The sequence below is a fragment of the Parus major genome, chromosome 17 (genome assembly GCF_001522545.3).
Source record: "Parus major isolate Abel chromosome 17, Parus_major1.1, whole genome shotgun sequence".
Lineage (NCBI taxonomy): Eukaryota > Metazoa > Chordata > Aves > Passeriformes > Paridae > Parus > Parus major.
This window is the reverse complement of record NC_031785.1, coordinates 5,118,068-5,131,948: the sequence shown is the minus strand read 5'-3', so window position 1 is coordinate 5,131,948 and position 13,881 is coordinate 5,118,068. Positions and strand designations below refer to the sequence as shown.

Here is a 13,881-nt window from a genome sequence, read left to right as displayed (position 1 = left end):
ACTGCTCAGTTAGTTACACTCCATTAGTGGTGCTTCAGAGTGATCCCAGCAATTCCCTGCTCCCAGCCACCCACCTGCTGACCCCAGTGCACAGACTGGAAAGACAACGCAAATGGAAAGCCAAGGAGAGTTTGAGGAGTGTCAAAACAGTAATGCCACATTGAAGCTTCCCACAGGTAACAATGTTAGTTTGGCACACATGGTACTAGGTAAGTGGTTAACAACTCCTTCTCTGAGTTAGGGACAGAAATGGACCATGGCAGAGACGTGACAACTTAAGTTAAATTAATTGAAAAACTGCAACGTAATTAATGAAATTATACAAGAAAATATAAATTAAAGTTATAAAGAAACTTAAGTAACCAAAGACTACAACAAAGCACCATATTAAGACATAAATTATTAACTTTCTGAATCTAAAATTCTCTTTAAAAAAACTAAACTTGCCAAGATTACTAGACAAGACACAGGTTATTGACAAAACACATACTAGCACCAAGCTCAAGTTTGCAAATCAGTACCTTATTTTTCTTGATGAATGGCCATAACTTGCCCTTGGATTTGCTACCGAACTTGGGCTCTGACTTCCCATCCCCTCTGGAGTTGGAAAGGCTGGATTCAGACACTGTCCTCTTCATGGGCTGTGTGAAATCCTCAAAGTCAACGTCTCCTGGAGGCTCAAACCCTGATTTAAAGGCTTCTATTACCATCTGGGAATCCTGCAATAGGACAGATCCAACACAAGTGTAAACATCTCAGGTGAGGATTGACATCAAATTGGTAGCACATTAAGGCATAACAATAAAAGTTTGTCAATGTAGGACCAACCCTGAGAGTGACCAGGCTCATTCCTGGGAATGAACACCCTTCCAGAGCCCAGGGTCAATACAAGACTCTCCACCTTCTGCTGAAAAGGGGTAAGAGCTCATTAACTTTAATGACTGGAAAAGCAAAACACACTTCAGTAAGTGACTCATAACAAAGACTTAAGGTACAGATTTTCTGGGAATACAGCTGTTAACGAATCAGAGGAAAATCCCAATAAATACTCCTATAAAAGAGAGCTCTTGTGTGATCACTGCCACCAGTCAACAAGCTGGTTGTGAATTTAGTGACAGTAAATGGCTGTAAATGTTTCATGAGCTTTACCCAACATCTGAGCAGTCCAAGGTCACATCAGCAGCCCCATGCCCTGGTGTGGGAGCCACTGAAGCCACATTCCCTTTTGGCACTGCTAAGAGGGACCTAAGTAACCACAGACTGGCTGTAGACTGTACAATGGCTCTGCTTTTTTGTTTTGGACAGGAAAAAGAAAAAAAAAACAAAAACAAATCAAAACCAAACCAATCCATAACATTTTTCCTACCCAAGACTACAAACAAAATTAATTATACATAAGATCAAATTCAGACCTCAGCTTGCCAAATGCATTTAAATCTAATGGACTCAGGAAAAACAGATCCTAATAGACTTCTTATCTACTTGTTTTCTTGGGAAGAGATTATGTTTTACTCTAACAGCTGTATTCCAAGATCACTAGAGACACTGTGCCTTGGCACACAAATTCCTTGTTATTCTCTAGGGAAAAGTATCACTGCTCTGTTACATAAAAAGAACTTGTTGCTTTGAGGGTATTTCACAGGTTCTGTGAAAATGCTGTCCAGGAGAAATCTGCTGGGGTATAAACATATCCAGAGGCCAGGCTCCATTGAGCAAAACAGATACAGGAAAAGCTTTGCAAAAGTCTTCATGGGATTGTGAAGATCCACATGGATTTAAGATCCTCAATCTATCAGGTGGCACCATGAAATTCCTACCTGAGTTTTAGGGAAGTAGAACAATACTTTTCATTAATGACAGACATGAAAGCAAGATGAAGAAGGATTAGAGAAGAGTGGAAAAGAGTGGGAAAAGCTGAGAGAATTGGGATTGTTCAGCCTAGAAAAAAGAAGGTTTTGGGATGATTCAATTGCTGCCTTCCAGTACCTAAGGGGAGCCTACAGGAAAGATGGAACTATTTATAAGAGCCTGGAGTCTGTGGATGCCCCATCCTTGGAAGTGTTCCAGGCCAGGTTGGACAGGGCTTGAAGCAGCCTGGGCTAGTGGAATGTATCCCTATCCATGGCAGGGGGTGGAACCCAAACCATTCTCTAAGAGATTACACTGTTACATTAAATACTCCACTGGTATTTTATCCTATGCATGGAGCTTTTCACTTTTTCCTCTATGAATTTTACAGTGTTCCTTCCATTTATTCAAAACATCATTCCACTACAATGGAACTAAAAATAACCAGCATGCCCCATATATCACAGAGATAATGTCATAACAGGAACTCCAAGCCCATAACAAATTAATTTTATCTGCTGCTGGAGCCCTCTGAATCAGGTTCTGCACAGGTTCACCTGGCAGTCACCACAGCTCACACTTGCCACATGACCTTTGTGTTGTTCAAGTGGTTAGAAAGGGGAAATGGAAAAAAAACATATTTAAAACTGCCTTAGAAACACACTAAAAGTGAACCAGTATTCCCTGCTAAGTCCAGGCAGTTTATATTGGCATTAACAGGAATTCTATGCAGTGCAGTGAGGGCATAAAGCAATCCTATTTACACAGTTGCATGTTTAGTAACTAATCCAGCACTTTCATTATAATCAACATAGTTAGAAATTACTGCTCCAGAGATGAAAAAATCCTTGATGATATTTAAGGAAAAAGAACTCTTTATAAACATGTTTCCAGACAGAACACACTAAACCCTTTGCAGCTGCTCAGATCTAACTATTTGGGCTAAACACATTTTTGTCAGCACAATGCTTACAGGAGATCCTGGTAAATTCAGCTATCAGTGCTCAAAGTCATCATTTTCCAATGTCACACTTGTGTATGAGCCATCATGGACTTATTTGTGAGGAAGAGAATATAAAATTCACCCTGATTCAAACACCCAGCTTAAGTTTCATGTGTGTTTTGCTCAGAAGACTCTGGCAGAGTGTAGGCTGAGATATGAATCTCCCCACCGTGATTTCACCATGCAGCACCAAAGGCTGTACCTCAAGCAGGGTATGTTGCTCTAACACAGGAATCACTGCCTCAGTTCCCCCTTTTCCCTCTCAGAGAGTGGTTTTCAGATTCCTGAGTTTCCTGTGCTGCTCTCTGTGAGAGTAATTGCTGAACAGAGAGTAGAGGATTAATTTCAAAACTTCAGCCTTGGGCTTTTGCTGCCAGTTCATGATTCTGGGCACAGAACAGCTCAGAAAAGATTCCAGTGAAGAGCACATATGGGATATTTAAACAGTCAGCAAGACACAGGCTGTCAGTGTTTGAAGCAATAATGTAATCCATGAGAAAGGCTGGAAGAACAGAGCCTTCAGGTAGGAAGGGAGCAGATCATTCTGCAAACAAAACAGAAAACACATTTGCCCTTGTGGTCACTGCACATCAGGAAGCTCAACCAAAATCTTTACCAGCCTTTTAATCAGAGAGGTTTCTTTGCATCCTGTGAAGAAAAATGATGTTCAGAAATCAAGATTTTCTCAATTACAGATTGCCAGCAAACCTCAAACCTGCAAAGAAATATTTTACAGAAAGATTTTGCAGAAGTTCATGTACCAATACTTTAAAGATTTTCGCTATTATAAAGCTCACTGGAATTAAGACACTTCTGAAACATTTAGTTTTCTGACTATAAGACATAGAAAACACCTTTAAAATAATTGGTGATTAAGTATTTGAACTTATGTCCAACATCACATGCTGATGTCTACTTTTAAATTAAGTATTTCAAAAAGGAATTATCCTAATAAAACAAGACAATATTCCTTAATCAAAAAACCCAAAAAACTAAAAAGTATTGCAGGAAAGGCATTTCTGAGTGTTAGTAGATTTGTGAAATAATCTGAGCACATCCTGTCTCAGACAGAGCAGCCTGGGACAAGAAGCTGTTCTTTGGGTTCGTTCCATGACTGCAAAGCTCTTCTGCTAAGCCTGGACCCAGGATTTCAGTCTCCATAAATTTGAGACCAATACTAAATATGACAACCAACAATGCAACACTTACATTCTTGTGATCCACTGATTCTGCAGCTTTTGTTATCTCATCCAGGCACTTCCCAATGATAGGGATCACTTGGCGGTCGACTTCTGCAAAGGTTTTCATGGATTCACCTATCCTCACGATTCTTCTTTCCTCCATCTCTTGTATTTTCTAAAATATTACATTTCATTCAGGTCAAACATCAAGATTAACTTCACAGTTTCACCCAATTTTCCTCTCCAGCTTACAACAACTACTTTAAAACTTAGGGATTAAATGTATTTTTAAGAACAAACTAGGACAGCTGTTCTCTGGAAGGCACCAAGTGATGCTGCTCCCTCAAACATCAAAAGGTCATTCTAAAAGTAATCTCTTTTACTATTACTGGAAATTTTTCAATTAACTTTTTATGTTAAAAAATGCTGATTTGTCAAACCCTAGCTTTAGACTTTTGTAAGGATGGTTCCTAAGGCTTTTAAAAGAATTTCTGCAGCAAATTCCTTCATTTTTTGTGCTTGTTCAGAACAATCTTATTTTCTGTAGAATGTAAGGAAACAAAGATCTTGATGTCTCCCCTTCTTTCCCCTAGGAGGTAATTTTTGGTGTTTAGGGAGTCCTGTACATAATTTTTGTTCACAATGCATCATGTATTGATGTATTCATGTACAATACAAACGTCACATGCTGTTCACACCACAGCTCCTCATTGCTCAGGGGATTCTGTTCCAGGATCTCCAGCACCTCTTCCAGGGGCCTCTCCTTTACCACAGAGGGAAACTGAATGTGGCATAATTCTACTGTGACAAACTATAGCTGGATACAGAAGCAGCCTGTTTCACACTGGACTCCAGGAGCAGTCAACTTAAAAATCCCCTTTGCCTTGGCTGATCCACAAGCAACATCAATTCTTTACAAAACAACTTATTTCAACATCTAAAAGAAAATCCTGGAGAGTTGACTGGTGCACTGAGGGAAGAGGGCACATCTGCAGGACTTTAACATGCTCACCTACATCAGAGTGCTCAGCAGCTCCAGTATTTGCTTGATTCCAGTTTATCTCAGGGCATTGGTTTGAAATACCATGAGGCAAAAGAGGAGGTGTCCATTTAGCTCACAAGTTTTAGCAGGGGGTAAGAAAATGCGTGTTTGCCACGCAAAGATCAGCTACTTCTCATCTGATGACAAGCATGTGACATGTCCTTTGAAAATGTTGTATTTTCCACTTCTGATGCTCATGACCCATTACAATGGAACAGTCATTTAGAAGTTCTGTTCTACTACATTAACCTCAATTCATTCACTCAAGCACAAACTCAGATCTTCACTCAGAATGAATCTGATGGCTTTTTTTTATTCTTCCTCTGCAGCCTGTCCTTAGGCACCCTTAGACACAAGCTTGCTTAAAACCCTTTGGATTCACTGCTGTAGAACTACTGTGGTTCACATTTAAACGTCTGTGCAGCCTAATTTGAACACAGGTTATAAAGAAACTTTATAACTGGACTTTACAGATGCAACAATGCCCAGCTGCCTCCTGCCCCAGCAATGCCAGTGATGCTCCCTTTCATCCCCAGCTGCACAGACAGAGGAGCTGAACAGAGAAAGATTGTGAGGATTCCAAAGGCTGTCCTCATCTGGCACGACACTTCAACATCACCTTCCTTATGTATTATTGATCCCTTTATATCTAATTTAAAGAAAAGGGATAATTTATGCTACTACCTCTCAGGGTGGCAGACTGCATGTAAAATTTGCTAAGAATGAGCAAAAAAATAATCAAAAATTAACAGTCAGGGTGATAGAATTGAAGTGATGTGCAATGTGCTCTTGTCACAGGATTATGGGCTACTCTAAAGCACTGCCAGTGACCCTTACCTGGAAGATGTTTGGTATGTGTGTGTAGTAATGCTCATGCTGCTCACTGTTGAACTTCTGTAGGGTGGAAGAATATTCAGCTTTGCTGTCTTCTGCCATCTGATGTCTCAGCTGGGCTTGCTGTCTTGCCTGAGGAAATACCAAAAGAAATTTATAATTTAGGCTACATGGAGAACAACTGCATCTTACTATGCAGGAACATTGGGATAGGAGACTCTGAGCACCAGCTTTTGGTTTACTCCTCTTTTGTGAAACATCCATGCTGCAGTGTGGACAGTGCTGCTGCTCCTTCCTGGGATTACAATGTGCTATTTCCTGACCCATTTTGCATTCCATCAACAGCCTCTGTTTGAACTGCACTTCAAACACCAAACCAAGTTGGTCCCTCCACCTGCTCACTGGACAGGCACCTTCCCAGTACATTCATGGACACACTTCTTGTTCCCCCTATGCCCTGGTGGATGTCACCTGGTGCTTTCCTCTAATGAGGAATTAATAATTTCCCTGTTGGCAAGTAGTCTTTTCTGGGGAAGGGGAAATGAAAAAAACCCCAACATTTCTATATCATTTCAGCCAACATAACCATGATGAAACCTCTTAACTTTGTGTGCCCTGCAGAGCCCTTTCTCCACACTCCTCACACAGCCCTGGCATGAAGCACACAAGGAAAGGGGAGCCAGAGCAGCAGCTGAGATGCCTTCCTTCCTATTTTTACCCACACAGATGATTTACTTTACTGCCCAACATAGCAGAGCACTGGGCAATTAATCTCACTTCTTTCCCTGGAATAATCTGTCCCCAAGTGACCCCTTCACGTTTTCAGATTCCTCCCTTTAGAGTTTTGTTCCCAAGGCCTTCTGTTATCTGTTTCACTGCCCAATATTCTTCCCTTGCTGCCTCTCCCCATCTGTTTGGTTTAGATGCCTTTTCTTTCCTTGCCATTGGCCTCCATACAGCATCTCTTCCTTCTCTTCCTTTCCAACATCCCCCATGCCTTCCCCACTGAAGCTCTCCCTCCCTGGCTGCAGCTCTGCTGCTGAATTTCAGAATAATTCCTTAAGACAAGGCAGAGAAATGCTGCTTTGAAAAATCATGTTTCAGGGGACACAACACAGCAGAGAATTTCAGTATATTTTAAGTGTATATTTCCCATTAAAATCAGTTCAGAACAGGGTTATTCTTTGAACTGTTCCAAGCAGACAATAGTTTCCTGACAATAAATCCATGGAATATCAAATCATGGAATGTTTTTGTAATCATAACTGGAAGGTGACAAATTCTGCCAGGAGGTTTCAAATCTCAGTTTGTAAAGAAGTAGCCTTCCCCTGCATTTGCCATCTCACCTAATAATTTATTTCACCTCAACTCAGATATTGCTTCTGCAGCTGATTGTAGGAATTTCACAGATCCCCTTCACATTCTTTCTGCAGAAATAATTCAAGCAGAATGAGGAGATACTGGGCACTAAGTGCATCACAGGAGATGAAACAGTAGCATCAAATGGAGAAGAATATGACTATAACCAAATAAGTGAATCCAATAAAAGATATATTTTCAACTTTTCTTGTTCCCAAGGGTTTTAACTGTCCACTAACTCCTGCAAAGGATGAGTACCTAATTTTAAAAAATTCACCTCCTGCAATCAAATTCCAAGAAGCCACATCAATAATTTCCCTGCCCAAGCACTAATAAAGTTTATTTAGCTTTACCATCCCCACACTCACATACAACTACATTAAATACAAGTGGAAAACAATATATCTTTGTGCCACAAAAAAAAATTACCAGGAAAACAAAGTTGGCCATGGAAAGGCAGGCAGCAGTAAGAGTGGTTCACACTCATCTCCCAGTCCCTTCCTCACATCCCAGCTGCTGCAGATCAATATCCATTTGTGAGGCCCATTCTCCTCATCTACCTAAGAGGAACCCATTGTCTGAGCTGACTTTACACCAGCCCTACTCCCACTCATATAGCTGTCTCACTCTTTCTTTTTTTAAAAATAATTTTAAATAATGCAGCTCAGGAATTTGTCCCTTGACTCTATTGTTGAAGCAGAAAAACAAGAAATCCATTATTACACATTTCCAGGCAGACCCAGCAAGCATTAAAGCCATCAGATTTCATTTTCATGAGCAAACTCATTGGCTGGATATGACAAAGTAACTCTGAGCTCAATGTATACACTCAGTTTCCAAAATGATCTTAACTGGCCCTAAATAAGAGGGGGCAGCAGATGAGTAAATAAAATTGAGTGCATTCCAAAATCAGAACTTTTTGTATGAGAGCCCTAGTGATGTCTTGTTTCTCTTGGCCATTTAATGCATTTGGCAAGCTTCAGAGTGTTTAAATATCTTTGCAATGAGGTATTTGGATCTTAAAATAAAAATATTTTTTAAAATCTAGACTTCTTTATTACTTCATTTCAATATGTCACTTCCTCTAACATCATCACTTCTAATATTAACAGAATTGGGCCTTATAGTGAGATTCCTGCACTCTGTTGAAGCACAGAATGATAAAAACAAGACAATGATTTTAAATTTCACATTCAAAGCAATGGATGCAGTAGCCCAGAACTGCAGAGAGTCATAGAAGTTATTTCAGGAATAATTTATAGCTGGGCTTTAGAGAAAATGAACTTTTGCTTCTCTGCTGCTCACTTGTGCAAGCAAACAGCTTCAGAGGTTTTTTTGGGGCTTCTTAGAGTTAATGCTAAAAGATTTGCCCTGAACAGTATTTCCAGAAGGAAAGGCTTTGGAATAATTGGGGTCTGGAAAACCAGACAATGACTTCAGATACAGGAGAACAATGCTGGGATGCAGCTTTCAGTCAACATATTCTCTCCTTTAACTGGGCAGGGATGAGTGAGCAAGAGCTCAGTTTCCAGCCCCATATGTGAAACACAATCCACCTCTAAAGGCTGACAGATTGCTCAGTTGTAAGTGGTGTCAGGGCCAGGGATCTGAATGCAGCAAAAAACTCCCCTCTTCAAAGGAATAAAGATTGAGGTCACCTTTCAGCACTGTAGAAAAGCAAAAAGGGTATGTACACCTGAAGGGTCTGTGGGGAGAACAGCAGCATTGTGCTCCCAAATGCCTTCCACTGCAAAAGGTGCACAGATTTCAAACATCTCCCACCCCAAACATACCTTTGTAACAGTTTTTTGCCCTAAAATAAACTTGCACACATAGGCAGTGCTTCCTCCCTGAAGCCTGGTTTTGTTAAGGCAGCACTTGTCTGAACTCATGTGGCAGCACCAAAATCAAAAGGTCATAAATGTCAATGTTTGTCTTACCCAGAAAATGAACTCCCCAAAATGAGCAACAGCCCAGGAGCTGCAGCACCTCCAGCCTTGCAGGGAGCAGACAGGTGAGTTTTGGGCTCCCACTGCAATCTGAGCAGTCACACCAGGGAAGTGTTTCCACAGCCCTGGGAGAACACTTGAGCTAAAGGAGTGCAGCTCTCATAGCCTGAACCAGGCAATAGCTCACCAGCAGCATGTAAGGCTTATTATATGTGACCTCTCTAAGAATCTATGCAGAAGTGCCACTAAATAGAATCAAAACCCACCTTTTTCCCTTCCTTTATACAGCCTTGCTGCTCCATGGGCAAGAATGCAGGACAGGAGCTAACTGCAGAGAAGTATTAACTTGCAAAATGCTGATTTTTGTGGCTGTCTTCAGTACTTTAAAAATATTTTTTTAAAAAAACAGGCCTCAGCAGCACATCTACCTTAGGTGAAAAACAACACTAAATTCAGTGGCCATATGAGCTGGCAACACACACTGTGGCATCTCTCTCTTAAGGTAGTGGGAAAAACACAAACACTGTTTTCTCAACAAGATTTTAACTACACTTCCTGCAGATTTTCTTCATAACAACTGAGTTGCAAAAACCAGACTCTCAAATAACAAGTTTGGACAAATGACTCTACAAGGAGCTCAGAGATGCCAGGGTGGGACATTGATGTGCTAAAATCTGACTTAACTATTTATGGGGATATTTCTTTCCCTTTCAAAATAAGAAATTAGAAAAAGTTAACCCTGAGCCTTCTTATCACCTGCTTGTTACCATCTGCAGTTTATCAATATGATGCAACTTCAGCAATCAGTGCAGAGCAGAATGAGATCAAAGAATTACAGACAAGGGAACTTATCCATAATCCTTGCAAACATTCAGCACAAGTAAAGCTTTTTATATAGATCTGAATTAAATCAGTCCTAATACTTCATGCCTTTGAACAGGAAAATTGAACAGAGAAAGGGAATATGGATACTTTATGATGGGCACTGTCAACCCTGACAGTGTAAGAAAACTTTTGCAAACTGCTACACTTTACATGAAGACTCTTAGAGAATTAAATAAATCCATTTGTATTGTTGACTACACCTTACCCCCCAAGCCTCCTTTGATATGAAAAGGAACTTGTTGATGCTGAAGAGTAGGAGAAAATTTTAAAAACCAAGTACATTTTCTGCCATTTTGGTCTCCAATGCAGAAAAGAATGAGGATATTTTGCTGAGAACAATTTTCTAAGACACATTCCAGAAACAGCAAAAGGGTCAATAGACACACTGTCTTCTGGGTTTACACAGACAAAAAATGCAGCTCCTCAGGGCTGTTATGGTGGGAGTGATATGAATAACTGAAAAGGCCAGAAAAAAACTTTGGCTGTTATTCAGCTGCTCCACACTAAGTGGGACAGTTCAACTTCTCAGCAGTTGCTCTCATCCAGAATGGCAAAATTTCCAGTCAAAACTTTGGTGTCACTTTGTTTCTTCTTTCTCTTCTCCCATTCTGCACCCCCTCTTTTCTCTCAAACTCAGACAGCATGTGAGATGCATCACTGCCAGGCCACTGCCTGCCAAAACAGATCTGTCTTTGGCAAATCCAAGATCAGACTAAAATGCAAACACAAAAAAGTCATCCCTGCCCCCTCCCCTCAACTACCCAATCCCTCCAAAATAGCTTAATGATAAAGGCAGACTCAGAAATACTTCACCAATTTCAGGAATGCTTTCTATTGCTCACAGATTTTTCAGCTCTAGGCTCTGGCTGTCCCTCCACGGCTGCCCCACGACCACTGGGCACGGGGAGCCTCCGGGAGCAGCAGCAGTGGCAGCGTGTACAGGATCATTAATAACAGTGGGCATCCTGCCACACACTTCAAAACAGGGCCAGGGTTCCAGGCTTGGATTTACACAGCCTCCAAATCAAGCTCCACTCTTTACTATTTTACAGTAACCAGCTGGGTCTCTCTGAAGCGGCAAGCAAAGAAAGGATTTGAAATTTGCTTCCCTGAAAGAAAAAGTAGAATGGGGAGGTGAAAAATAACAGCAGGGAAATAAACAGAAAGAAAAATCCTTCTTTAACACTTGAAGAGGTGGAGGAAAAATCTGAGACTCTGTGGGTCCCTGAAATCCTTTGGCTGAATATAATATACAAATGAGTAAACCACTGACAGAGGATGGAAAATCTTCCTCACCACATCTCAGGAATTGTTATCTAGTGCAGTCTCACTACCAGAATTCAGAAACTCACACTATCAAAAGATATCCCCAAACAACACCGTCCTGCTGAAGCTCTAACAGCCAAGACAGACTAAATTAATTAAGAAGAGCAGCACAGCAGCACCTCTCAGCACACTGCTCCAAGGCCCTAGGGAATAACTGTGCCTCAGACCCAAAAGTTTGTCTCCTTGCACTGCCATTCTCATGTCATGAATACTAAATAACCAAACTCTCTGGATGACTGAACTGTGAATCCCTGCAAACACCCAGGAGTTTTCCACAAAGCTCAGAGAAATGCAGTTCCACGAGGATATCTGGCAAGTGTAATTCATTATAAAAAAGGATAATCTCTGTGGATGCAAGGTTATGTGGGTTTGATGGGGGAGGTAACAAGAAAAGAAAAGAAAAAGAAAAGATGTATTTGGAACACTGGCTGACAATGTTTAAATTATTTCTGGAGGTCTGTTTAGTTGTACTACATAAGCAATTAAACTCTGCCATGGATAAATCTGGGTATTGAATACAAAAAATGGAAATTATTTCTTGAATATAAATAATGGAAATTTCAGGACTGGGTAATAGACTGCTTAGCTCATACTTGGAATACTGGGCACGGTTCTAGTCCTCTCTCTCCAAGAAAGAATTTACAAACACAGCCAAGGCAGAAGGGACAGTCAGGGTTGAAAAAGTTACCAGGACAAATTTTGTAGCCTTGAAGGTCAATTTTATGGGTAAAATACACAACTTTGTCTCTTGGGAGGCAAATTAGTCTGAGTGACCAGGGTGATGCTGATGCTGAGCTGCAGCAACAAGGGCTTTCCCAGCAGAGATAAAAGTCATTGCCAGGCCACACCTAGAATATTGTGTTCAGTGGTCCCCACTATACAAAAAAGAATATTTGGATAGATTGGAGAAGATCCAGAAAGGCCACAAAGATGATCCAGCACAGGGAAGCTGTCATATGCTGAGAGACCTGGGTTAGGTCAGCCTTGAGAATGAAGGCTTAGGATACCCTGTCACTGTGCCCAGTGCTTGAAGGGAAACTACAGAGAAGATGGAGACTGTACAAGGAGTCACATGGAAAAGACAAGGAGTAATGGGTACAAGTTACCCCTGAGGAGATCCCAATTAGACACCAGGGGACAATTTTTCACAGTGACAACAATGAGCTATTGGAATAATCTCCCCAGGGAAATGGTGGAACTCCCAACATGGGGCAGAATTCAGCTGAAAAGGGTTCTGGGCCATCTTGTCTAGACTGTGCTTTTTCCAAGGAACACTGGGCCAGACAATCCTTCAATTCCCTTCCAACCTGGTATTCTATGATTCACCGAAACTGAGCAGCTTACAAACTAAATTAGCTAAATTCTGAAGCCTTACTTCTCATGCAGGTGAAAAGATTTGTTCCAATGTTTTGACAGAAAGAGAGTGACTATAAAGAAGCTTTCCAACTGTACAGCATGAAATAATTGCTTTGCATTAGCTTAGAATATCACTTCTATTGCAATGGTGATTCAAACTGCAGTTGTTTAATTCAGAAGATATTCTTAAACCTCCCCTTCACACCCCCTTTCCCTCCCTTTAGCAATCACCTCCCAAAAGAGTTGTATTGTTACAAAACTCAAATTGCCACGTAGAGCATTGCTGCAGGGGAGCACTGCTAAAAGGAAATTTAAGTTCAGTTGGATTTCCTTGCTTTACACTAAAACTGGCTCACAACTTTGATCTCTTATCACCAAGCATAGGGAATGTATAGGGTACATATGGAGATTTATGAAGTCCCCTGGACACTCCTGCTGGAGTCATTAACTCCCTATTGAGTAGAAATCGACCCTCTTAAATTAGTCATGATTCCAAAAGGGAAACAGCTGCTCTGCAGGGATGGCAGGTTGTAAACAAGGCTTACTCTTCCAGAAATGCAAATTGCTCTCCTGAGGGACTCCCTGCATTCACACACTGCATCATCCTGCAGGAAGGAAGTAGTTCAAGAAGGAGATTGGGGTCTGCATAACCCAAAGAAATAACATTAAATCACATTATCCAGCCTTTGAACTGATGAGAAATCTGACATACACCACAAGCAAAGACACAGAAATTTAGCCAGTTCCATTTGAGGAGCAAAGGAGATGCAGCTACTCAACATACTAAAAAACTTACCACCACACAGGGAAAACCCTCTGCAGTATCAAACTCTCCAGCAAGAAATGCACAGGCCAGGCCCTCCTGCACCAAGCTCAGGACTGGGCCTGGCACACCTCACCTGCACATTTCACCTTGATGCTGCTGCTGTGTCTCTACAAATTCACAGCAAAGAACAGGAAAAGCAAAGCCTCTGGAATCACTCACTGCAGTATTAATAACACAAGCACTCTAAGTCTTCTTCACCTTGCAAAACCACCTTTGCATGGCACTACATTTTCTACAATGCTGGTACTCTCATGGCGCCGGTGGGTGCCTTG

General features: G+C 41.1%; 1 protein-coding gene across 15 annotated transcripts in view; it reads right to left on the bottom strand.

Annotated features, from left to right (window-relative positions):
* The window catches only part of FNBP1 (formin binding protein 1), a 95,675-nt gene that overhangs the window by 20,724 nt on the left and 61,070 nt on the right, over positions 1 to 13,881 (bottom strand). For all 15 annotated transcript variants that reach the window (XM_033518519.1, XM_033518518.1, XM_033518526.1 and 12 more), the window contains 3 exons: positions 5,912 to 6,040; positions 4,061 to 4,207; positions 522 to 719 (listed from right to left, as the gene is read on the bottom strand). In XM_033518519.1, coding sequence (XP_033374410.1) covers positions 522 to 719; positions 4,061 to 4,207; positions 5,912 to 6,040 — 474 coding nt within the window. The remainder of the gene's footprint in view (positions 1 to 521; positions 720 to 4,060; positions 4,208 to 5,911; positions 6,041 to 13,881) is intronic.